Source organism: Choloepus didactylus, chromosome 5, assembly GCF_015220235.1.
Source record: "Choloepus didactylus isolate mChoDid1 chromosome 5, mChoDid1.pri, whole genome shotgun sequence".
Lineage (NCBI taxonomy): Eukaryota > Metazoa > Chordata > Mammalia > Pilosa > Megalonychidae > Choloepus > Choloepus didactylus.
In genome coordinates, this window is record NC_051311.1 from 100,977,497 (window position 1) to 100,992,948 (window position 15,452).

At 33.1% G+C, this 15,452-nt stretch overlaps 1 protein-coding gene across 1 annotated transcript in view; it reads right to left on the reverse strand.

The window, feature by feature from the left end:
* SEMA3D (semaphorin 3D) overlaps nt 1–15,452 on the reverse strand; it is a 205,527-nt gene that overhangs the window by 34,956 nt on the left and 155,119 nt on the right. Inside the window, exons 12-14 of the mRNA XM_037837475.1 lie at nt 5,001–5,223; nt 2,696–2,784; nt 841–882 (exon numbers count right to left, since the gene is read on the reverse strand). Coding sequence (XP_037693403.1) covers nt 841–882; nt 2,696–2,784; nt 5,001–5,223 — 354 coding nt within the window. The remainder of the gene's footprint in view (nt 1–840; nt 883–2,695; nt 2,785–5,000; nt 5,224–15,452) is intronic.

The window sequence follows — 15,452 nt, forward strand, 5'->3', positions numbered from 1 at the left end:
ATTGTCAACTCCACTCTATTTAGGATACTACATAAATGATCTGAAGAAAATTCCTATTCAGATCCTTCCCCTAGTAATTGCAGTGTTGTAACAGGCAGGAATAGATCAAGGCAATTTTAGCAACACCTTAATGTTGAACATACTATCAGATGACTTTCTTAAACCTCAGTGTACATATAGAAATGGTAATGCAATTCTGAATCTCCTGAATCAATTGGGTTTTATAGGATCATACCAGGAAACTGTGAAAAATATTATTATTTATTACTATCATTATTCTAATTAGGGGCCATGTACTTAGCATTTACAAGTGCCAGCTCTCTGCTGAAGAACTTTGCATACAGCATCCTATTGAAACTCATAAAAATATTAGGAGGGTGATATTATTTTTCTAATTTTACTGTTGGGGAAATTGATTGTGCAAGTCAGAAATTAAGTGGTGGGACTGGAGGTTGGCTGTAGGGTTGTTTGCCACCACAGACCATATTCTAACTCATACACCTCTGATTAAAAACCCTTTTTAATGGGTGGCACTAATATTCTACATGATATACTATGACTTTGCCTAAAAGTCATCCTCATGAGACTAGGAAAGAGAGCTCCATTTTCAAAAGCTAAAGGAAAGAAAGAATATATTATTTAATTAATGAAATTTGGTTCTACTTCTCCTAAAACAAGTTGGAATTAATGGTCTCTAACCAATTAAAATTGAAACAAATAATCCACAGCTTTTCACATCATTTATAACTTTCAATTTCAATAGATTTTCCCTAAAAAGAACTTTGATTCAAGCAAAGTATTGTTTCTGTAGTCAGTTTTTATATGATAATTAGAAATTACCTGCTTCAGAGACAATTCCATATTCAAGATGATTGACGAGTGCTGAAATAGAAGTTAAATGTCAATAAAGATAATCATTAACAGGCTTTTATAGCAAACAATATGTTGTTTTATCTTGTACCATAGATCACGGAAGTATCCAGCCTCTGTTATATAGGAAAGAAAAAGGATCTTATTCTTTGCTATTTCATTCCAATGTGTAGTGATCTCACCTTAGCAGAAATGAACGAAATAGTTATTTCCAAGTACTCTGCTAAAGAAAAATTACCTTAATATATGGGAATACTCTGCACTAAAAATTGCTCCCAGCTACCTACACGGTTTCTCCTTCTAAATCTTCTTATCTTAACTGCCTCCATATATTTTAAACTAGTGTTGACAAGAACATCTCCATAATTATTTATTACCTCTTTCTGTTCTTACTTATACCAGCAGTTCAAAAACTTGTTCAAGTCACAGAGTTTGGAAAAGTTATAGCGCTCCTCATGAAAGACCGTATTCTTTATGGAACACTATAAGATACTGATACAGATGATTTCATGATATGAACTAGGGCCAGTTTTATCTATGCACACAATATAAAATCAGAAGCATGAACACAAAAACTACCCAACTATTTAGGATGGAATGTTTTAAAAATTGTTCATACCTGTGTTTATCTATCTCTCTTTCTATCAATCATCGACCCACCTACATCTGTTTGGCTATCTATTCAATTCTCACCAGCCAGTAATTTATTAATGGACAAACAAAGCAGATGCTGATGACTTAAGAAAAATGCATGAAAGATAAGTTTTAAAGTGAGAAAGTTCTAGCCAATAATTGTTGTTATGAACTAAGGAAACATGACCATTATTGAATTTTAACAGTGAAATTCAAACAGCCTCTTGACCATTGCCTAAGAACCTAAATGAGATTCTCTGTAGTGACTGTGTCTGTGTTGTGAGGCTTTATTTTTGGCCTCTGGGTTTGTACTTTTAGGGACATTTCCCTAAGGAAGCACACAAGATCTTTGTTTTTGGTAGATGCCAGATAGCAGGCCTTGTTCTTGTTAACTCCTTGACCACTATTATCATCCCAATGTAAACAGGATCCTGTGGAACCCAGCATGTTAATTAACTTGAGACCCTCACAGTGGAGGGCTCTACTCTCTTTTAAGGCAACAGAAGTTTACAAAGAAACAGCCCATTTTAAAATAAACTATCTCACACGCCCAGACAAGTTACAGGATGTTTTTAAAAGCTCTTCTTCTAAAAAATAAAATTTTATTTCTAATATTATTTTCAGAAAATAATTTTAAATTACATTTCATTTACAATTTATTGGTCAAAGTCAAAGACATTTTGAAAATCTGGAGAACAGTTCCTTGAAATCCATGACTCTTTTGGAGGGTGAGATAAACATAGCATACATAAAGAATTACTGTTATGCTACCTATTTTATAAAATTTCCTTACAGAAAGGCAGGGATGCATGATTTATACACTCGTCCAGTTAAATTAAATTGGGCAAAATTTAAAAGTAAAATTTATAAAGTAGGAAAGCATCTGGATAGTAAAAGAGACCTCAGGCTTTTATGTAATGTGAAAATTTTTCTGACCTTATGCTTACAGAATGCAGTAATGAGAGGCAACCCCAGGAGTATTAAATTCAGTGGTATCTATAGAAGAAGGTAGGTCCTATCCTAACTTTCTTTTATAAAACTTTTTTCCATTGCTTACAGGAAACAAAAATAAAGGAGCCTATTTCAAAGATTTTTCCAGGAAAAGTGATGATGTATTAAAACAAATGTGTCCTCTGTCAAGGTATACTTGGTTTCATCATCTTTCCTCCCACAACTCTGGGCTGAGTCTTACCTTGAAAATCTGCAACTCCTCCAGCACTACCTCTTCCATATTCCACTTTTCCTTTGAAATGCTGACAACTTTTAAGACTGTCCCAATGTCTGGAAAAATACACAAACCATGAACCTGCTGTTTCTATTTCAATATTTAGCTGTAAGCATATTCCGTGCAATCTTCACAGTGCTCCCCTCACTTTTATTTAAATGTCTTTCAAGAAATCAAATTAAATAAAGCATGCAAGAAGTGAAATTTAATATATATGACTTTCTCCTTCTGAAATATTATAGCTTTTATCTAATAAACACATATTTATCATGATAATATCAAAAAAATATATACACAGAGTATATTCCTAATAATAAGAGTATACATGTCTCATTTAAATATTGATTGAAATGCTAAGAAAGGTAGAACAAAATTTTTGGAACTTAATTAAAAATGTTAAAATAGATTAAAATGAATTCTTTCTCCATATTTTTATGTATGTGTAGGAATATTATTCAATCTAAGAAGTATTTATTCAATACTTACAACTAATTCACCATGAAAGGCAAGACATACACTGTTCCAATAATGTTAAAAAATGGAAGATAAATACTTGAAGATGAGACGAAACTGTAGCTTATTCATGAAATGTATTTTACATATAGAAATATTTATAATGGTCTAGAAACTGAACTTTCGTTCAAAATTATTTTAGTTCAACTTAAAAAACTTTATGAGGATGAAAATGTAAACCCAAAGTTGATGTTTAGGAAAGATATCTAAAGTACAGCATCTTATGTTGCAGTTCCACAAGGTGGCATGCAATTACAGAAAGATGATAAAATGAACATCTTAGAAAAAAAAACATTCTCACTTGGAAATTAATTTATAGAAAATAGATGTTTTTAAACTTTCCAGTACAGGTAGTTAGAATATGTTGACTCATATGGTAATGATCTTGTTTGAACAAAATAGACTGGATTACTTAACTCTGCTTTTAAATGACTCTGACATCCTTGAAAAATATTAAATATACATTTTCCAAATGTCAAAATAAAAGGTCTATCTATCTATATCTATCCATCTATCTATCAATCATCTATCATCATCATCATCATCATCATCATCATCTCTTTCTCTCTTAGCAGCTCTATAATTTTCTCAGTAAAAGTTAGGGAGTACCACCTAGTGGCTGTATAGTGTTTCCAACACTAATCTATTCAGACCTGATTGGGTAATCAGTTCAAATTAAGGAGTAAACTCAGTAGAATTAGTGACAAACTCATAAGTACAAGTTTTCACCCTTCAGTAACCATCTCTGTAGTCGTGGGAACATCACTTATTCTCTAGGGCCTCAGTATTGCCATTTATAACATAATGGGTTCTACAACTGGTGTTCTCTACAGACCTCTGAGTTTGGTCTCACCAATGCACCAATAAATCTAACTTCTGTGAAACCAACGCTCTTTAAAAGTAAGATTATTTTAAAATTGTTTTGCAGTCCCCAAAACCTATTCCAATAACATGCCTGTCTCTTGAAAACTCATTAATTCCCATTGCTTTAAGCAATGCTCGCTCCATTAAACTATGTAACAGTATCTAGGATGACGCAGTGCTTTTATTTTAATGCGATATGCTATCTACACAGTCACTGGAATCCACAAGACATTATTAGATAATAACTTTTCTGATATATGAGTATGAACAAATAAGCACAGGTCTCTGTCTGGAAAAGAATTATAATTACTGAGTTGGCAGACAAAAAAAGAAAAGAAAAGAAAATCAAAATATCAAAATGGACCCCAACAATGAGAATGATAATGAATCTACAAAATTCAAGAACAGGAAAAATAATCTTCAAGACATTTCTACCTGTGGATATTACTCAGTCATGCTTTACATTTTGAAAAGTTATCTAAAGTCAACTAACCAGTGATTCTCAAAATTGGGTAAGGGAATCATCTGAGGTAGGGCTCATCAAATACCTCTGTAGGGTAAAGGAAATATAAAATTCGAAAACCAATGGTACATTGCCCTACATGTTTAATTTTAGTCCAAAGTCATTAGACAAATATGTAATGAGCACTCTCTATGGCAGGCACATTTCAGTCATAATACACAAATATATTTTGTAATCTGAAACAATACTAAAAAAGGTTGTGCAACATTTGGGATTATCAATTAAGAGCAAATGATACACAATTTTAAGAAATACTGGTAAGAGTTAGCTAATCATCAGCTATTTTGTTTTTGAACAAGAAACATTTTTTAAGCTTTTGTTTTCTTTGTTAATAAAAAATTCCTTTGAAAGCATAATCTCATTCGAGCCCACCTGTTCCAAGAAACATTACATCATACTGCCCATCTTCTGCGACAACATGATCCACCACTATCTGCGTCAGTCTGTAATCCACGTTGATGCGCTTGAACGTTGGTCCTCCTGCAACTGGGTATACAGACTTATACATCACAGGGTGCCGCTTTATGAAACTGATGACATCATCTGGAAAATCCCGGGTGGATTTAATCAATGGGTCATAGGTTTTGCTTGGACACTGAAAAGAAATGCAGAGGGGAGCAAAGACATTGTTTTTGCATTTCAGAAATTTACTTCCAATAAAGTTTTTAAGGCTTATGACTGATAATAGTAAAGCAATGGACAAGTACAACAGAGTCACTCTGGAATCGCATGTTCCTGTAAATAATGCAGTATCTGCCCCTCCGATATATTTCAATGCCATTTCCTCTTTCAAAAATATTCTAAATTATATCTGTATTTTCTAAATTTCTCCAGTGAATTTAGATTATTGTTTCTTATGAAAATACATGAATTTAACTTAAAATAATTGTTAAGAAAACTGATCTATAAACATAGGAACATATGGGAAATCATTATTTTCAATTTCCTTTGAATATATTTAAGATTTCTGTTTTAAATTAAAATCATATTTATTAAAAATGAAAAGGAATAAATCAACAAGTCACAAAAATTTCTTTTGAAAGATCTTTAATAGTTTGAAATTGTAATTATCTAGTTATTTATAACTGGTGTGAAAATTATACAGTGAATATTTAATTCAACAGCTTTCCCCCTAAAGGATCTGTGAAGAAACCCTCAGGGAATTTCTCCACTTCTGCCTAAACTGCAGCTTTCGTGCCTTCAAGCAGCCACTAATTCAATAGTTAGCAAACCCTGCCCCCTGGTGGTAATAAGTAAAATCTTCAAACTAGTACAAATTAAATTACTTTGATGTGGATATTATCCAGAGAACATGAAAAAAAAGAGAGGGATAAAATTATAATTTACTTTGTTTTCCAGAAGATGTCTTCCTTCCCAAATATTAAAAATATATTTTATAATTTCAATATATTGTAATTTAGGAAGTTCTCTGATAACAACCAGAACAAATCTGTTTTCACATTCAAATTCTTAATGGGGCTACTACATTCTTTTGGGAAGGAAAACTTTGGTTACATGATTCCAAGCATAGAGAAGAAAATTAGCAACATTAAGAGAAGTCTGCAGGAAAGTACTGCTCTTCTCCTAATGCAGTTTTTTAAGGCAAATTGAAAACAGTCTTCACCAAACTGAGCCATTGATTCTTAGCACTAATAGAATCCTGCCAAGGCTCCATAAACATACTATATTTCTTAATCAAGGTATTCAAGTGGGTCATTCATTCTCAGGGAGTTAAAAACCCTGGATTTAGGCTCAATATATGATCCTCAACCCCAAATTTTATACCAATAAAATCACAATGGCTCATTGAACTAGAAGAAATATTAAAAACGTTGTCGTAAAAAAAATCTCATTAATGATTTTCTATAAATAATGAGAATAACCTTAGTTTTATTATCTTTCATCCTTGCACACCTGCTATTAAGAGACTGATCCTTTCAAGATATCAATTTATTTGACCCAGGTCTGCACCAAAGCGTTTATGAATATCCTAGGATATTGGCCATTTATACTCATTTAAAATCTTCTTAAACCAGTTGTTGGTCTAAAGATCTAAGCCTGGGTCTTCAGTCATTGTTTCTACCACTTAGCCTTCAGCCAAGAGGAATCTGTCAACTCAATAATGGAAGAAACCCTGTATTTAATAGATTAAGACGACACTCAAAATGGATATGGAGCTCAGAAATACAAAGCTCTTGCCTGGTCACAGGCTGCATGTTAATGGCTCAGTAAAAGGCCATTCGTGGTGGGCTTATGCATTATAATGTCTATATTAGAATCAAAACAAAAGCAAGATTTTGTCTGTATTCCATTCTGAAACAGTCCTTTTAAAAAAAAATTCTCTTTAACTTTGTAGCTGTAGTTTACAGCAGTCAAAATTTTGAAAAGAAATAATATCATGATATTCAGGCCACAATTTTTGATATCAAATTTTTAAACAACTAAAATATTTAATGTAAAAGAAATGGAGCTGAATGAACACGAGCATTTAAAAAAGAAACAAACACGGTGTTTTTCCTCACGTTCACCTCTGATGAAAAGCGAAATAAAATCTAAGAAAATAAAAGAGACAGAAAACCTGGTTTCTATTGACTATTATAAAATGATCTCCTTTGAAAATATATTTTTTTGTATGGCAAGCTTTCCCTCGTGGCATGCTGCCAGCGTTTAAATAAGATTTTTATCATCTAGGTTGTTCTGTGCCATCTCTCAGGTTCTGTCTCCACCGTGCTTTCACAAATGAAAGTGATTTGGTAGAATTACTCCCTGAGGTTTAAGAGAGCACAGTTTAACTGAATATTATTATTTTAATACATTCAAACCAGTGGAACTTTTGCTTTGATATCATATAGCCGAGCAGCCCACAGATCTAAAAATAATTTGAGATGCCAAGCAACATATGCACGTAAGAGTAAACTGGGAAAGACATTTCATTTTAAAAAAGGAGGAAGTGTGGGGAAATGCTGTAACTTAAGCAAATGGACATAATCAATTATTTGTTTTTCTTGAAAACTCTCTAGAATTTTTTCTATTGCACTATACATCCCAAGTATTAAAAATCTAGTGAAACTTTCTTCGTATATAAGTACCTTTAATTTCTAGTGATTATCACAGTCTATCTGAATGCTGTCGAGGATCCTTTATTTCTGCCTTCAGCTCTCTAACATATTAGCCTGTGAGTAGTTTTAGCTCCTGTGAGTGTAGGAAATAAATCAAGGAAGTTATCTGTGTCTCTACTGTTTTGTAAAACTCTACTAGAATTTAAAATTTGAGGGGGTGGGGGGTGGGGGAACAAAGCTATTGCCCAAACTTTAAAATGTCACTATCTTGCTGGAGACATTAAATCCAGCACAGGAGTAGAAGAGAAAAGACAACCTGCCAAGACAGACCTTGAGATAAAAGGGTAAATTCAACAGCTACAAGCCCTGTTCAGGGCCTATCTATCTCCCATGGCTGGCTGCCACAGCCGGCGAGGTGTGAGTGTGTTATGCTTGGCAGAACTGCATGTTTGTATAGGGCCTTTAGTAGTGCAGCGGCAAGCAATGGATAAGAGGAGAAAAATGGTTCTTATCCAATGAGAGAACTTTGCCCCTTGGCAAAACACCAGACAGCTGTTACAAGTTTTCTCCCCCGGCTGCTCCAGGCTATTCTCTACAGGTTGCAGTCTCCTTTTCAACTAATCAGAAGAATGACTGATGTGAGGGAAGATGTGGCACACGGAGGGACTGAAGCAGGCTTTCACTTTTAGCAAATCGGGGAAAAATAAAATTAATACGTAAAGGAAGTCTGATTTTTATTTGTGAAGTACAAAAATGCAAATGTTAATCGGTACTATCCTATCCCCTCTGCTTATCATCTAAGAGCTAATCTATAACAGATATGAACAAGGATAGACTCTGAATTAAATATCAGAGAGAGAGAGACCAGGGGTACTACTGCAGAAGGTTAATTTATGTCCCTTTTGTGTTTTTTTAAGGTTTCCTTTCTCTTAGAGGAATTTCTGTATCAGAAAAAGCAAAACACTATTGAACACAGTAAGTAGCCTTGGATTTGGAGAGTGTCATTTGAAAAGAAAATCTTGGCCCTATGGAGACGAAAGTTGAAAACCAGTTGAAATTTTTGATTTATGTTAGAAACCAATGTTAAGCATTGAAGCTTAAGGACAATGATAGTGATGTTTTGTCAAAGGCCCCACCCCTTCAATGTTCAGGATGTCCAGATTCTAGTCCTGCCCCAGTTTTGCCCTTCTAGAACCTAGAAAGAACCTAAAAGGAACAGAATTAAAGATATCCTCAGTAATTTAGAGCATTGATCAAGTAATAGTTTGGTGCCAACAAGTGGAAGATAGAAGGTCATACAGTGAAAAAAAGTTGGGAGGAAAATAAAATGGTAAATTCAACATGAAGAAGAGGCTTATACTGGTCAATGAGGCACAAAATGAGATTTCCCCAGAAGTTATCCACAGACTTTAAACTAACTAGGAAAGCCTTACTTAAAATAAATAAACAAATAAATAATTATAACAAAAAAGCAGTAGTCGTTTCTGAGGTGCACAAATGGGAGCATAGCGTGAGAAACTGTGAGGGAATTCTTCCATTGTACTCAGTATTTGTTAAGACTATCACAGTCTTACTATACAGCTCAAGAGGAAGATTAGATTACTATTTCTGAATTACATATTTTTGTTTAGTCAGATATACGGTGTTTGCAAGTCAACCTTAAAAGATCTTTCTACAAAATAATAAAGAAAATCCTTACTTACTTAATGAGGCCAGCCTAGGTTAAAACCTAAATCTAATTTAAGAGATTAATAAAAACAAACTTCTGAGAACCAGTCAGGTCTCTAAGAAAAAAAAAAAAAGTATTATAGGACAGAGTCACTGAATGACACACAGAATGTTTCCCTGCAAAAGCAAACATTTTAGATGGAGAACATGGAGTTTTGGAATTTTGGATACCATGGTTAACTCAAACCTCTGTTCTTAGGGACATCAGCTAAGGTAAAAGTTGAAATTTCTCAATTATTGTTCTAGTTACAGATGAAGTACCATTAAGTAAAAGTGATCGGCTATGTAACTCCAGTTTGACAATATTTAGTATTAAGCTATAAACCAATCTGTCCACGATTTGCTTTTTTGAAGCAAAATCATAAACTGATTTCATTTAAGGCAGTGGTGCCTTTGTATGCGAGTGAAAGTCTTTCTAGAACAGGTGGACATGCCAGGACCCAAAGCTGGTCCATGCTGGTGCATTTGGGAAGATGAACTTCCGGTGGTCCTGACATGACAAGAACACTGTGGTTTATCAATATCTCTTTGCAAAGTCAGAAAGTTGAATGATTTGATGGGAAGTAAAGGACTCAGACATACCCACACCCACATCCTGAGTTCGGGAGCTTTTGTCTCAGTAACAGAGAAGAGAGACAATGGGGTCATTGCTGGGAACGGAGGAAACTGTTCAGCCTTTTTTGAGTTTCTCAGAGAAAAACCCATGGGAGGAGTTACTCATGGGGGGACTTCTTGTTCAGATGAAGACTGAAAACATAAGGGAGAGGGAGATATTTTGTTATTCTACATTTGGTGGTAGATGAAAATTTTCTTACATAGCATTTGTGGTGGGCCCTTAATAAATAGCTAATTGCTTAATAGACTGATGAAGTTTCTGAAAAGGTATTTTCATTTTTTGTAAAGATTTGAATTCCTGAAATTGAGTTGGGGAGGGGAGAAATTTGCTGAGGAAATACAAGAGATTAAAGAATTCTTATTCTTAAATTTTTAAAGGACATTTTAATAGTTTCTCTTTATTTCCCCTCACTGAAAGGATACATTATACTAAAAACTAAACCACGGAAAGGTGATAAACAGGAAGAAGGAGGTTAGCTTATAGTTTTGATATTTCATGTGGATTAGTGATTCCCCAATGTAAAAAAAAAAAAGAAAAGCAAACAAAAGAAAATTATTTTCCACTAAATAAAAGAAAGAAAAAAGAAATGAAGATGAACATTTATTCAATGTGTGCAGTGAACTAAGTCAAGTCTTTATGTATATATACATGTATGGTTCAGGATGCTTTTTTAAAAAAAAATACTGCAGTAACATATATACAACTCAAACTTTCCCATTTTAACCACTTTTGAGTGTAAAATTCACTGGTATTAATTCATTCATGATATTGTGCTACCATCACCAACATCCATTACCCAAGCTTTCATCGCTTCAAAAAGAAACTCTGCACCCTTTAAGCAATATCTCTCCATTCCCCTCACTTCCTACTGCCCCACACCTGGTAACCTGTAATCTACCATCTGTTTCTATGAATCTACACTTTTTACTATCTCATAATCTTTCTTTAAATATGGCTTTGTTTCAAACTTTTGAAGCAAAAAATTCACATGAATCTTTTGAATCACTATTTGCACCACTTCTCTGCTCTTTGTAATGGTTATATACAAAGAAAGAACAGGTTTTGTTGGTGTTTAAGTTATTTGTTTACTATAGTAAAATCAAGTTACGAAATTAAAATATGTTACATGTACTGGTCTTTTGCTCCCCACCAAAAAAGTGGAGCCTCAGTTGGGACATTCATAGATAAATCTTGATCTTTAAAAGTAAAGCTAAAAAGAAATTACAGTAAAAGCATTAATGATTTGGGGGGAAAATGGGATTTAAAAATAAATTGGCATTTTTATAAAATAAGGGTCTTAGAACTTGCCCAACACTGTAGAAAAATGACTCAAGAGTAATGAAACATGCATTTCTTAAATATTTGAACTTCAAAAACAAGTGTTTATTTCTCAACTTTTTGATAAGAAAATGGTTTACAAAATTGAAACTCACTTTCAACTAAACATTTATTAGTATTTTTCATTTATGCATAAATCTTAAAAATTCCTCATAAAAAAGGATAAAACTACAGAGTGAAATTTTTGTAATAAATCAAATATCAAAAATGATATCTTCAGCCTTTGCAACTCATCCTCAGATTCTGGGTTTTCTAACTGCCTATTAATTTTTTCTGACCTCAATTCTATTTCTGTATTTGACCCACAACATTGTATGGTAAAGTCTGCCAGATTTCATTTCATTTGGAACGTCTTACTACTAAGACCCAGCAAGCGGGTCAATGATAGAAAAAGTCCGTCTGAACAAAATAGAGTGCATTCAGGCATTTTATTTCAACACCAGAGGGCAGAGGAAGCACTTGAAGTGAAAGCTCTCTGAAAAGGTATCCTTGTGCATCCTTCAGTTTCCAGCTTTTTAACATCATAGAGTAGTGATTTCATGGTAATGTCAGGAGTTTAAGTTTTTTTCTTTTCTTTTTTTCTTTCCTTTGGGGTTGGGGGGAGGCACAATTAGTAAAACATTATGTCAAAACTAAACAAATAAAGTAGCTATGGCATGCTAAAAATCGTAATGTTTATTTAACTGGGTGGTATCAACAGAAGGCATTGTTGGAGAGAACAACTTAGATTGCAACATTAACAGCAATATGGTTGCAGAAAATGTCAAGGGAAAGATGGTTTAAACAGTTTATTTACATTTTTAAACTTAAGTAAAAAAGACAAAGTATAAAGTTGCTTTCAGTTAAAGTTCTGACCGTTTCTTAGAATGCAAATTATTTGGCAGTGCTTTTAGTAAAGTAAGATATGTTCCCCTCAATTATGATCAAAGAGATGGCAACAACAGTAAGTTTTCAAAATTCCAAAGAGATGGCAACAATAGTAAGTTTTCAAAATTCCATTATTTTCTGTTTATCACTTTGAATAGAATGACATGGAGTTGCTGGCATTTGATATGGAGTAGGATATATATAATTTAATCACAGCCCCACCACTTCACAGACTGTGACCTTGAACATGCACTTAACCTTGTTGGGCTTTTTCTTATCCATAAAATTGGGATACTAATATCTATACTACCATCTTGTTGTAAGAATGTAATGAGACAACATACAAGTTCTTATCACAAAGTGGGAGTGTTCAATAATGTCTTTTGAATAAAATTTTTGAGATGAAGATTTGTAGAAAACAGGAAGAGTAACAGCTTCGCTTGAAAAAATAAACGGAAACTAGGCTGCTTTAAAAAATAGGTGAAAGAGAATGCTAGGAGATTATGCAAAATAAATGCAGTTATCTTTAGTGAGCCATTCAGCTGTATAATAATCAGGTGAATATTAGAGAATAAATGAAGGGAAGAGAAGACTGTTCAGAAAACCTTAATCCCCTTCTTCTTTTTGCTGTTTTCGGTGATACGATTTGGGGAAAATTATTTCATTATTCTGGGCATCATTTTCCTCCTCTGTAAAATGAGGTGAATTATATATTATGTGGTCTCTATCATACATTCCAGTCCTTACATTCTTGAGTTTTACAAGTGTAGTTACTTGATATACCATGAAATATATTTTTAGTGATTCTATGAATGCGACATTATTTAAAATGGAAATGCATGCATTTAACATATAAAGGTGGTTTATAGAAAACATATTTGCATAACAGATTTTCACATCAGATATATATGATGTTCCTTACTGCCACATCAGCATTCAAAATACAAAATATAATGTAGAAAATCAGACTAATAGCAATGTATGCAAATAAAAAATAAGACAATATTAAGAAAAATTGACTAAAGAAACAATGAAGTAAAGAGGTTACACATTTATGCATTATTTTAGACATCTTCAAATTTGGCATAATGATACAGCCTGCAAACCTATCAGTAGGAATGGTAGTCATTTTCTTACACAGACCAACTGGAAAGGGTTGGTCAATAATAAAAAAAAATCAAAACATATTACCTTAATATTATTAATGTATTGCACAAATAAATTTAGGTTAGCTTATGTGGTTGCTCCCCATCTAAAACTAGCAAAGATATAATCTGAGTTTAGTACAGAACTAGAATTCCCTTTTAACCAAGCCATAAGGCAAAGTCAATCACTTTTAGCAATAACTAGGATATTTTCTTATCTCTCTAAGTTCTATGAAAGGAAATAATCTACCTGATCAAAGAGAGTTTATGGGTCGTTCTGCTGAGAGAGACTTTTTCTTCCTGTCTCCATTACTGATTGTGGCCCAAGTACAGGCTATGGATGAAAGATGACTTACAAGGTATAATTCTCAAAGCTTAACTTCAGATGCTAATATGTTTGCACATGCAACAAAGCATAGAAATTCCATGAGAAATATTGATGTTTATGAAGGATATAAGAATAACTACATTAAATGGCCCTTCCTTATATCTAAAAGTGGATTTCCTTTCCCACATTTTTTTTTTATAACAAGTCAATTATTCCTTTGGTAGTTTGGATACAGCTTATACCCTAGATAACTTTGAACTTTTAAAGAAAATTTCTACAGTGTAAATATTTTATGTTTTTAGTAATTAGCAACAGAGACTGGTCTGTTTAACATAATTTGGTACTTCTTTTCTCATTGATTAAAAACACCCCTCACCAATGTTTATACTTTACTGTTTGAGGGGAGGGTCACATCACATTTCAGAGGAGTGGCTGTGTACTCAGGAGAACAGTCATGTAAAACGTGAGTTGTTATTAAGCCTTTATAACACTCCCAGCTCTTTCACACAGAATCGCCTCTACAGCATCTCTAACTTACACTACAATTGGAAAGTAGTGTAATCTTGCATCACCACAAAATCATTTTGATAATTTTTCCAATTATAGGACTCAATTGCTGTATCTCCATATGCAAATAATTCACTGTTATTAACATGAATGATTTCAGCTACAAATTCTTACTCCGGAAATGTCCAGATGATTGAAAAAAAAATTTTAAATGGCAGGAATGGTCACAACCCTTACTTTTTAAACAAACCAAGTAACAGCTCAGAATGTGATATTCTATATTTAACTTCAATACTAATATGGGAAAAATTTTCCCAGCTAGAGATCTTTTCTGAAAAAGAAAAAAAGAAAGAAAGAAACAAAGAAACAAAGAAAGAAAGAGAAAAGAAAAGAAAAGAAAAAGAAAAAAACACTTGACATGGAATTCTTTAATGGAAGGGGAAAATAAATATAATTTATCATAAATTTCTTTAATACAGAGGCATATAATAAGAATTAGAAGTTTGGATCCTGCCACCGGAATATCTAGGTTAAAATCCAGCTTGAACCACTCACTAAATCTATGACCCTGGGCAAGGTCACTGCACCTGTCTGTGCCTGAGATTCCTTGTCTGTGAAATGACAAGAATATAAAAATACTTCGCTGCAAGGGTCATTTTGAAGATTAAGTAAGTTAAGATCTATAAAGCATTTAGAAGAGTGCTACCCACCATAAGTTCTAAATAACTCTTAAAACAACAAAAAACCACAAAACAATAAAAAACACAAAAAAAAAGACAAAAAGGAGAGCACAACTTTGATGTTCAAGGAAAACAAACAAAAAAAGTGAATCCTGAAAACATAAAACTGCTTTGAAAAAAAAAAAAAAAAAAAAATACGTATTTATATTGTAGAATTATGAAAGGAAAAATACAGACAGTTGTAGTGTTTTTGCCAAATTTAAGTAAGTTATATAATAGGATGTAAAGAGAATTCAGAAAGCATGGTTATCAGCTGCCCCCTTTAAGAATGAACATATGAAAAGACAACATATTATTTAATAGAATTTGAGGGATTTTAAGTCAATGATTTTTCTCAGAGATTTAGATGATTATTTTAGACCTCTTGGTAGAAGTATTCAAAATGAGTTCTAACAGGAAAAAAAAAAAACAGACAATTTTCCTCCTTAATTTTTAGGTCAATTAACCAATCCTGAATTATTTAAATAAATTATTTCAATCACATCAACAAAATGAA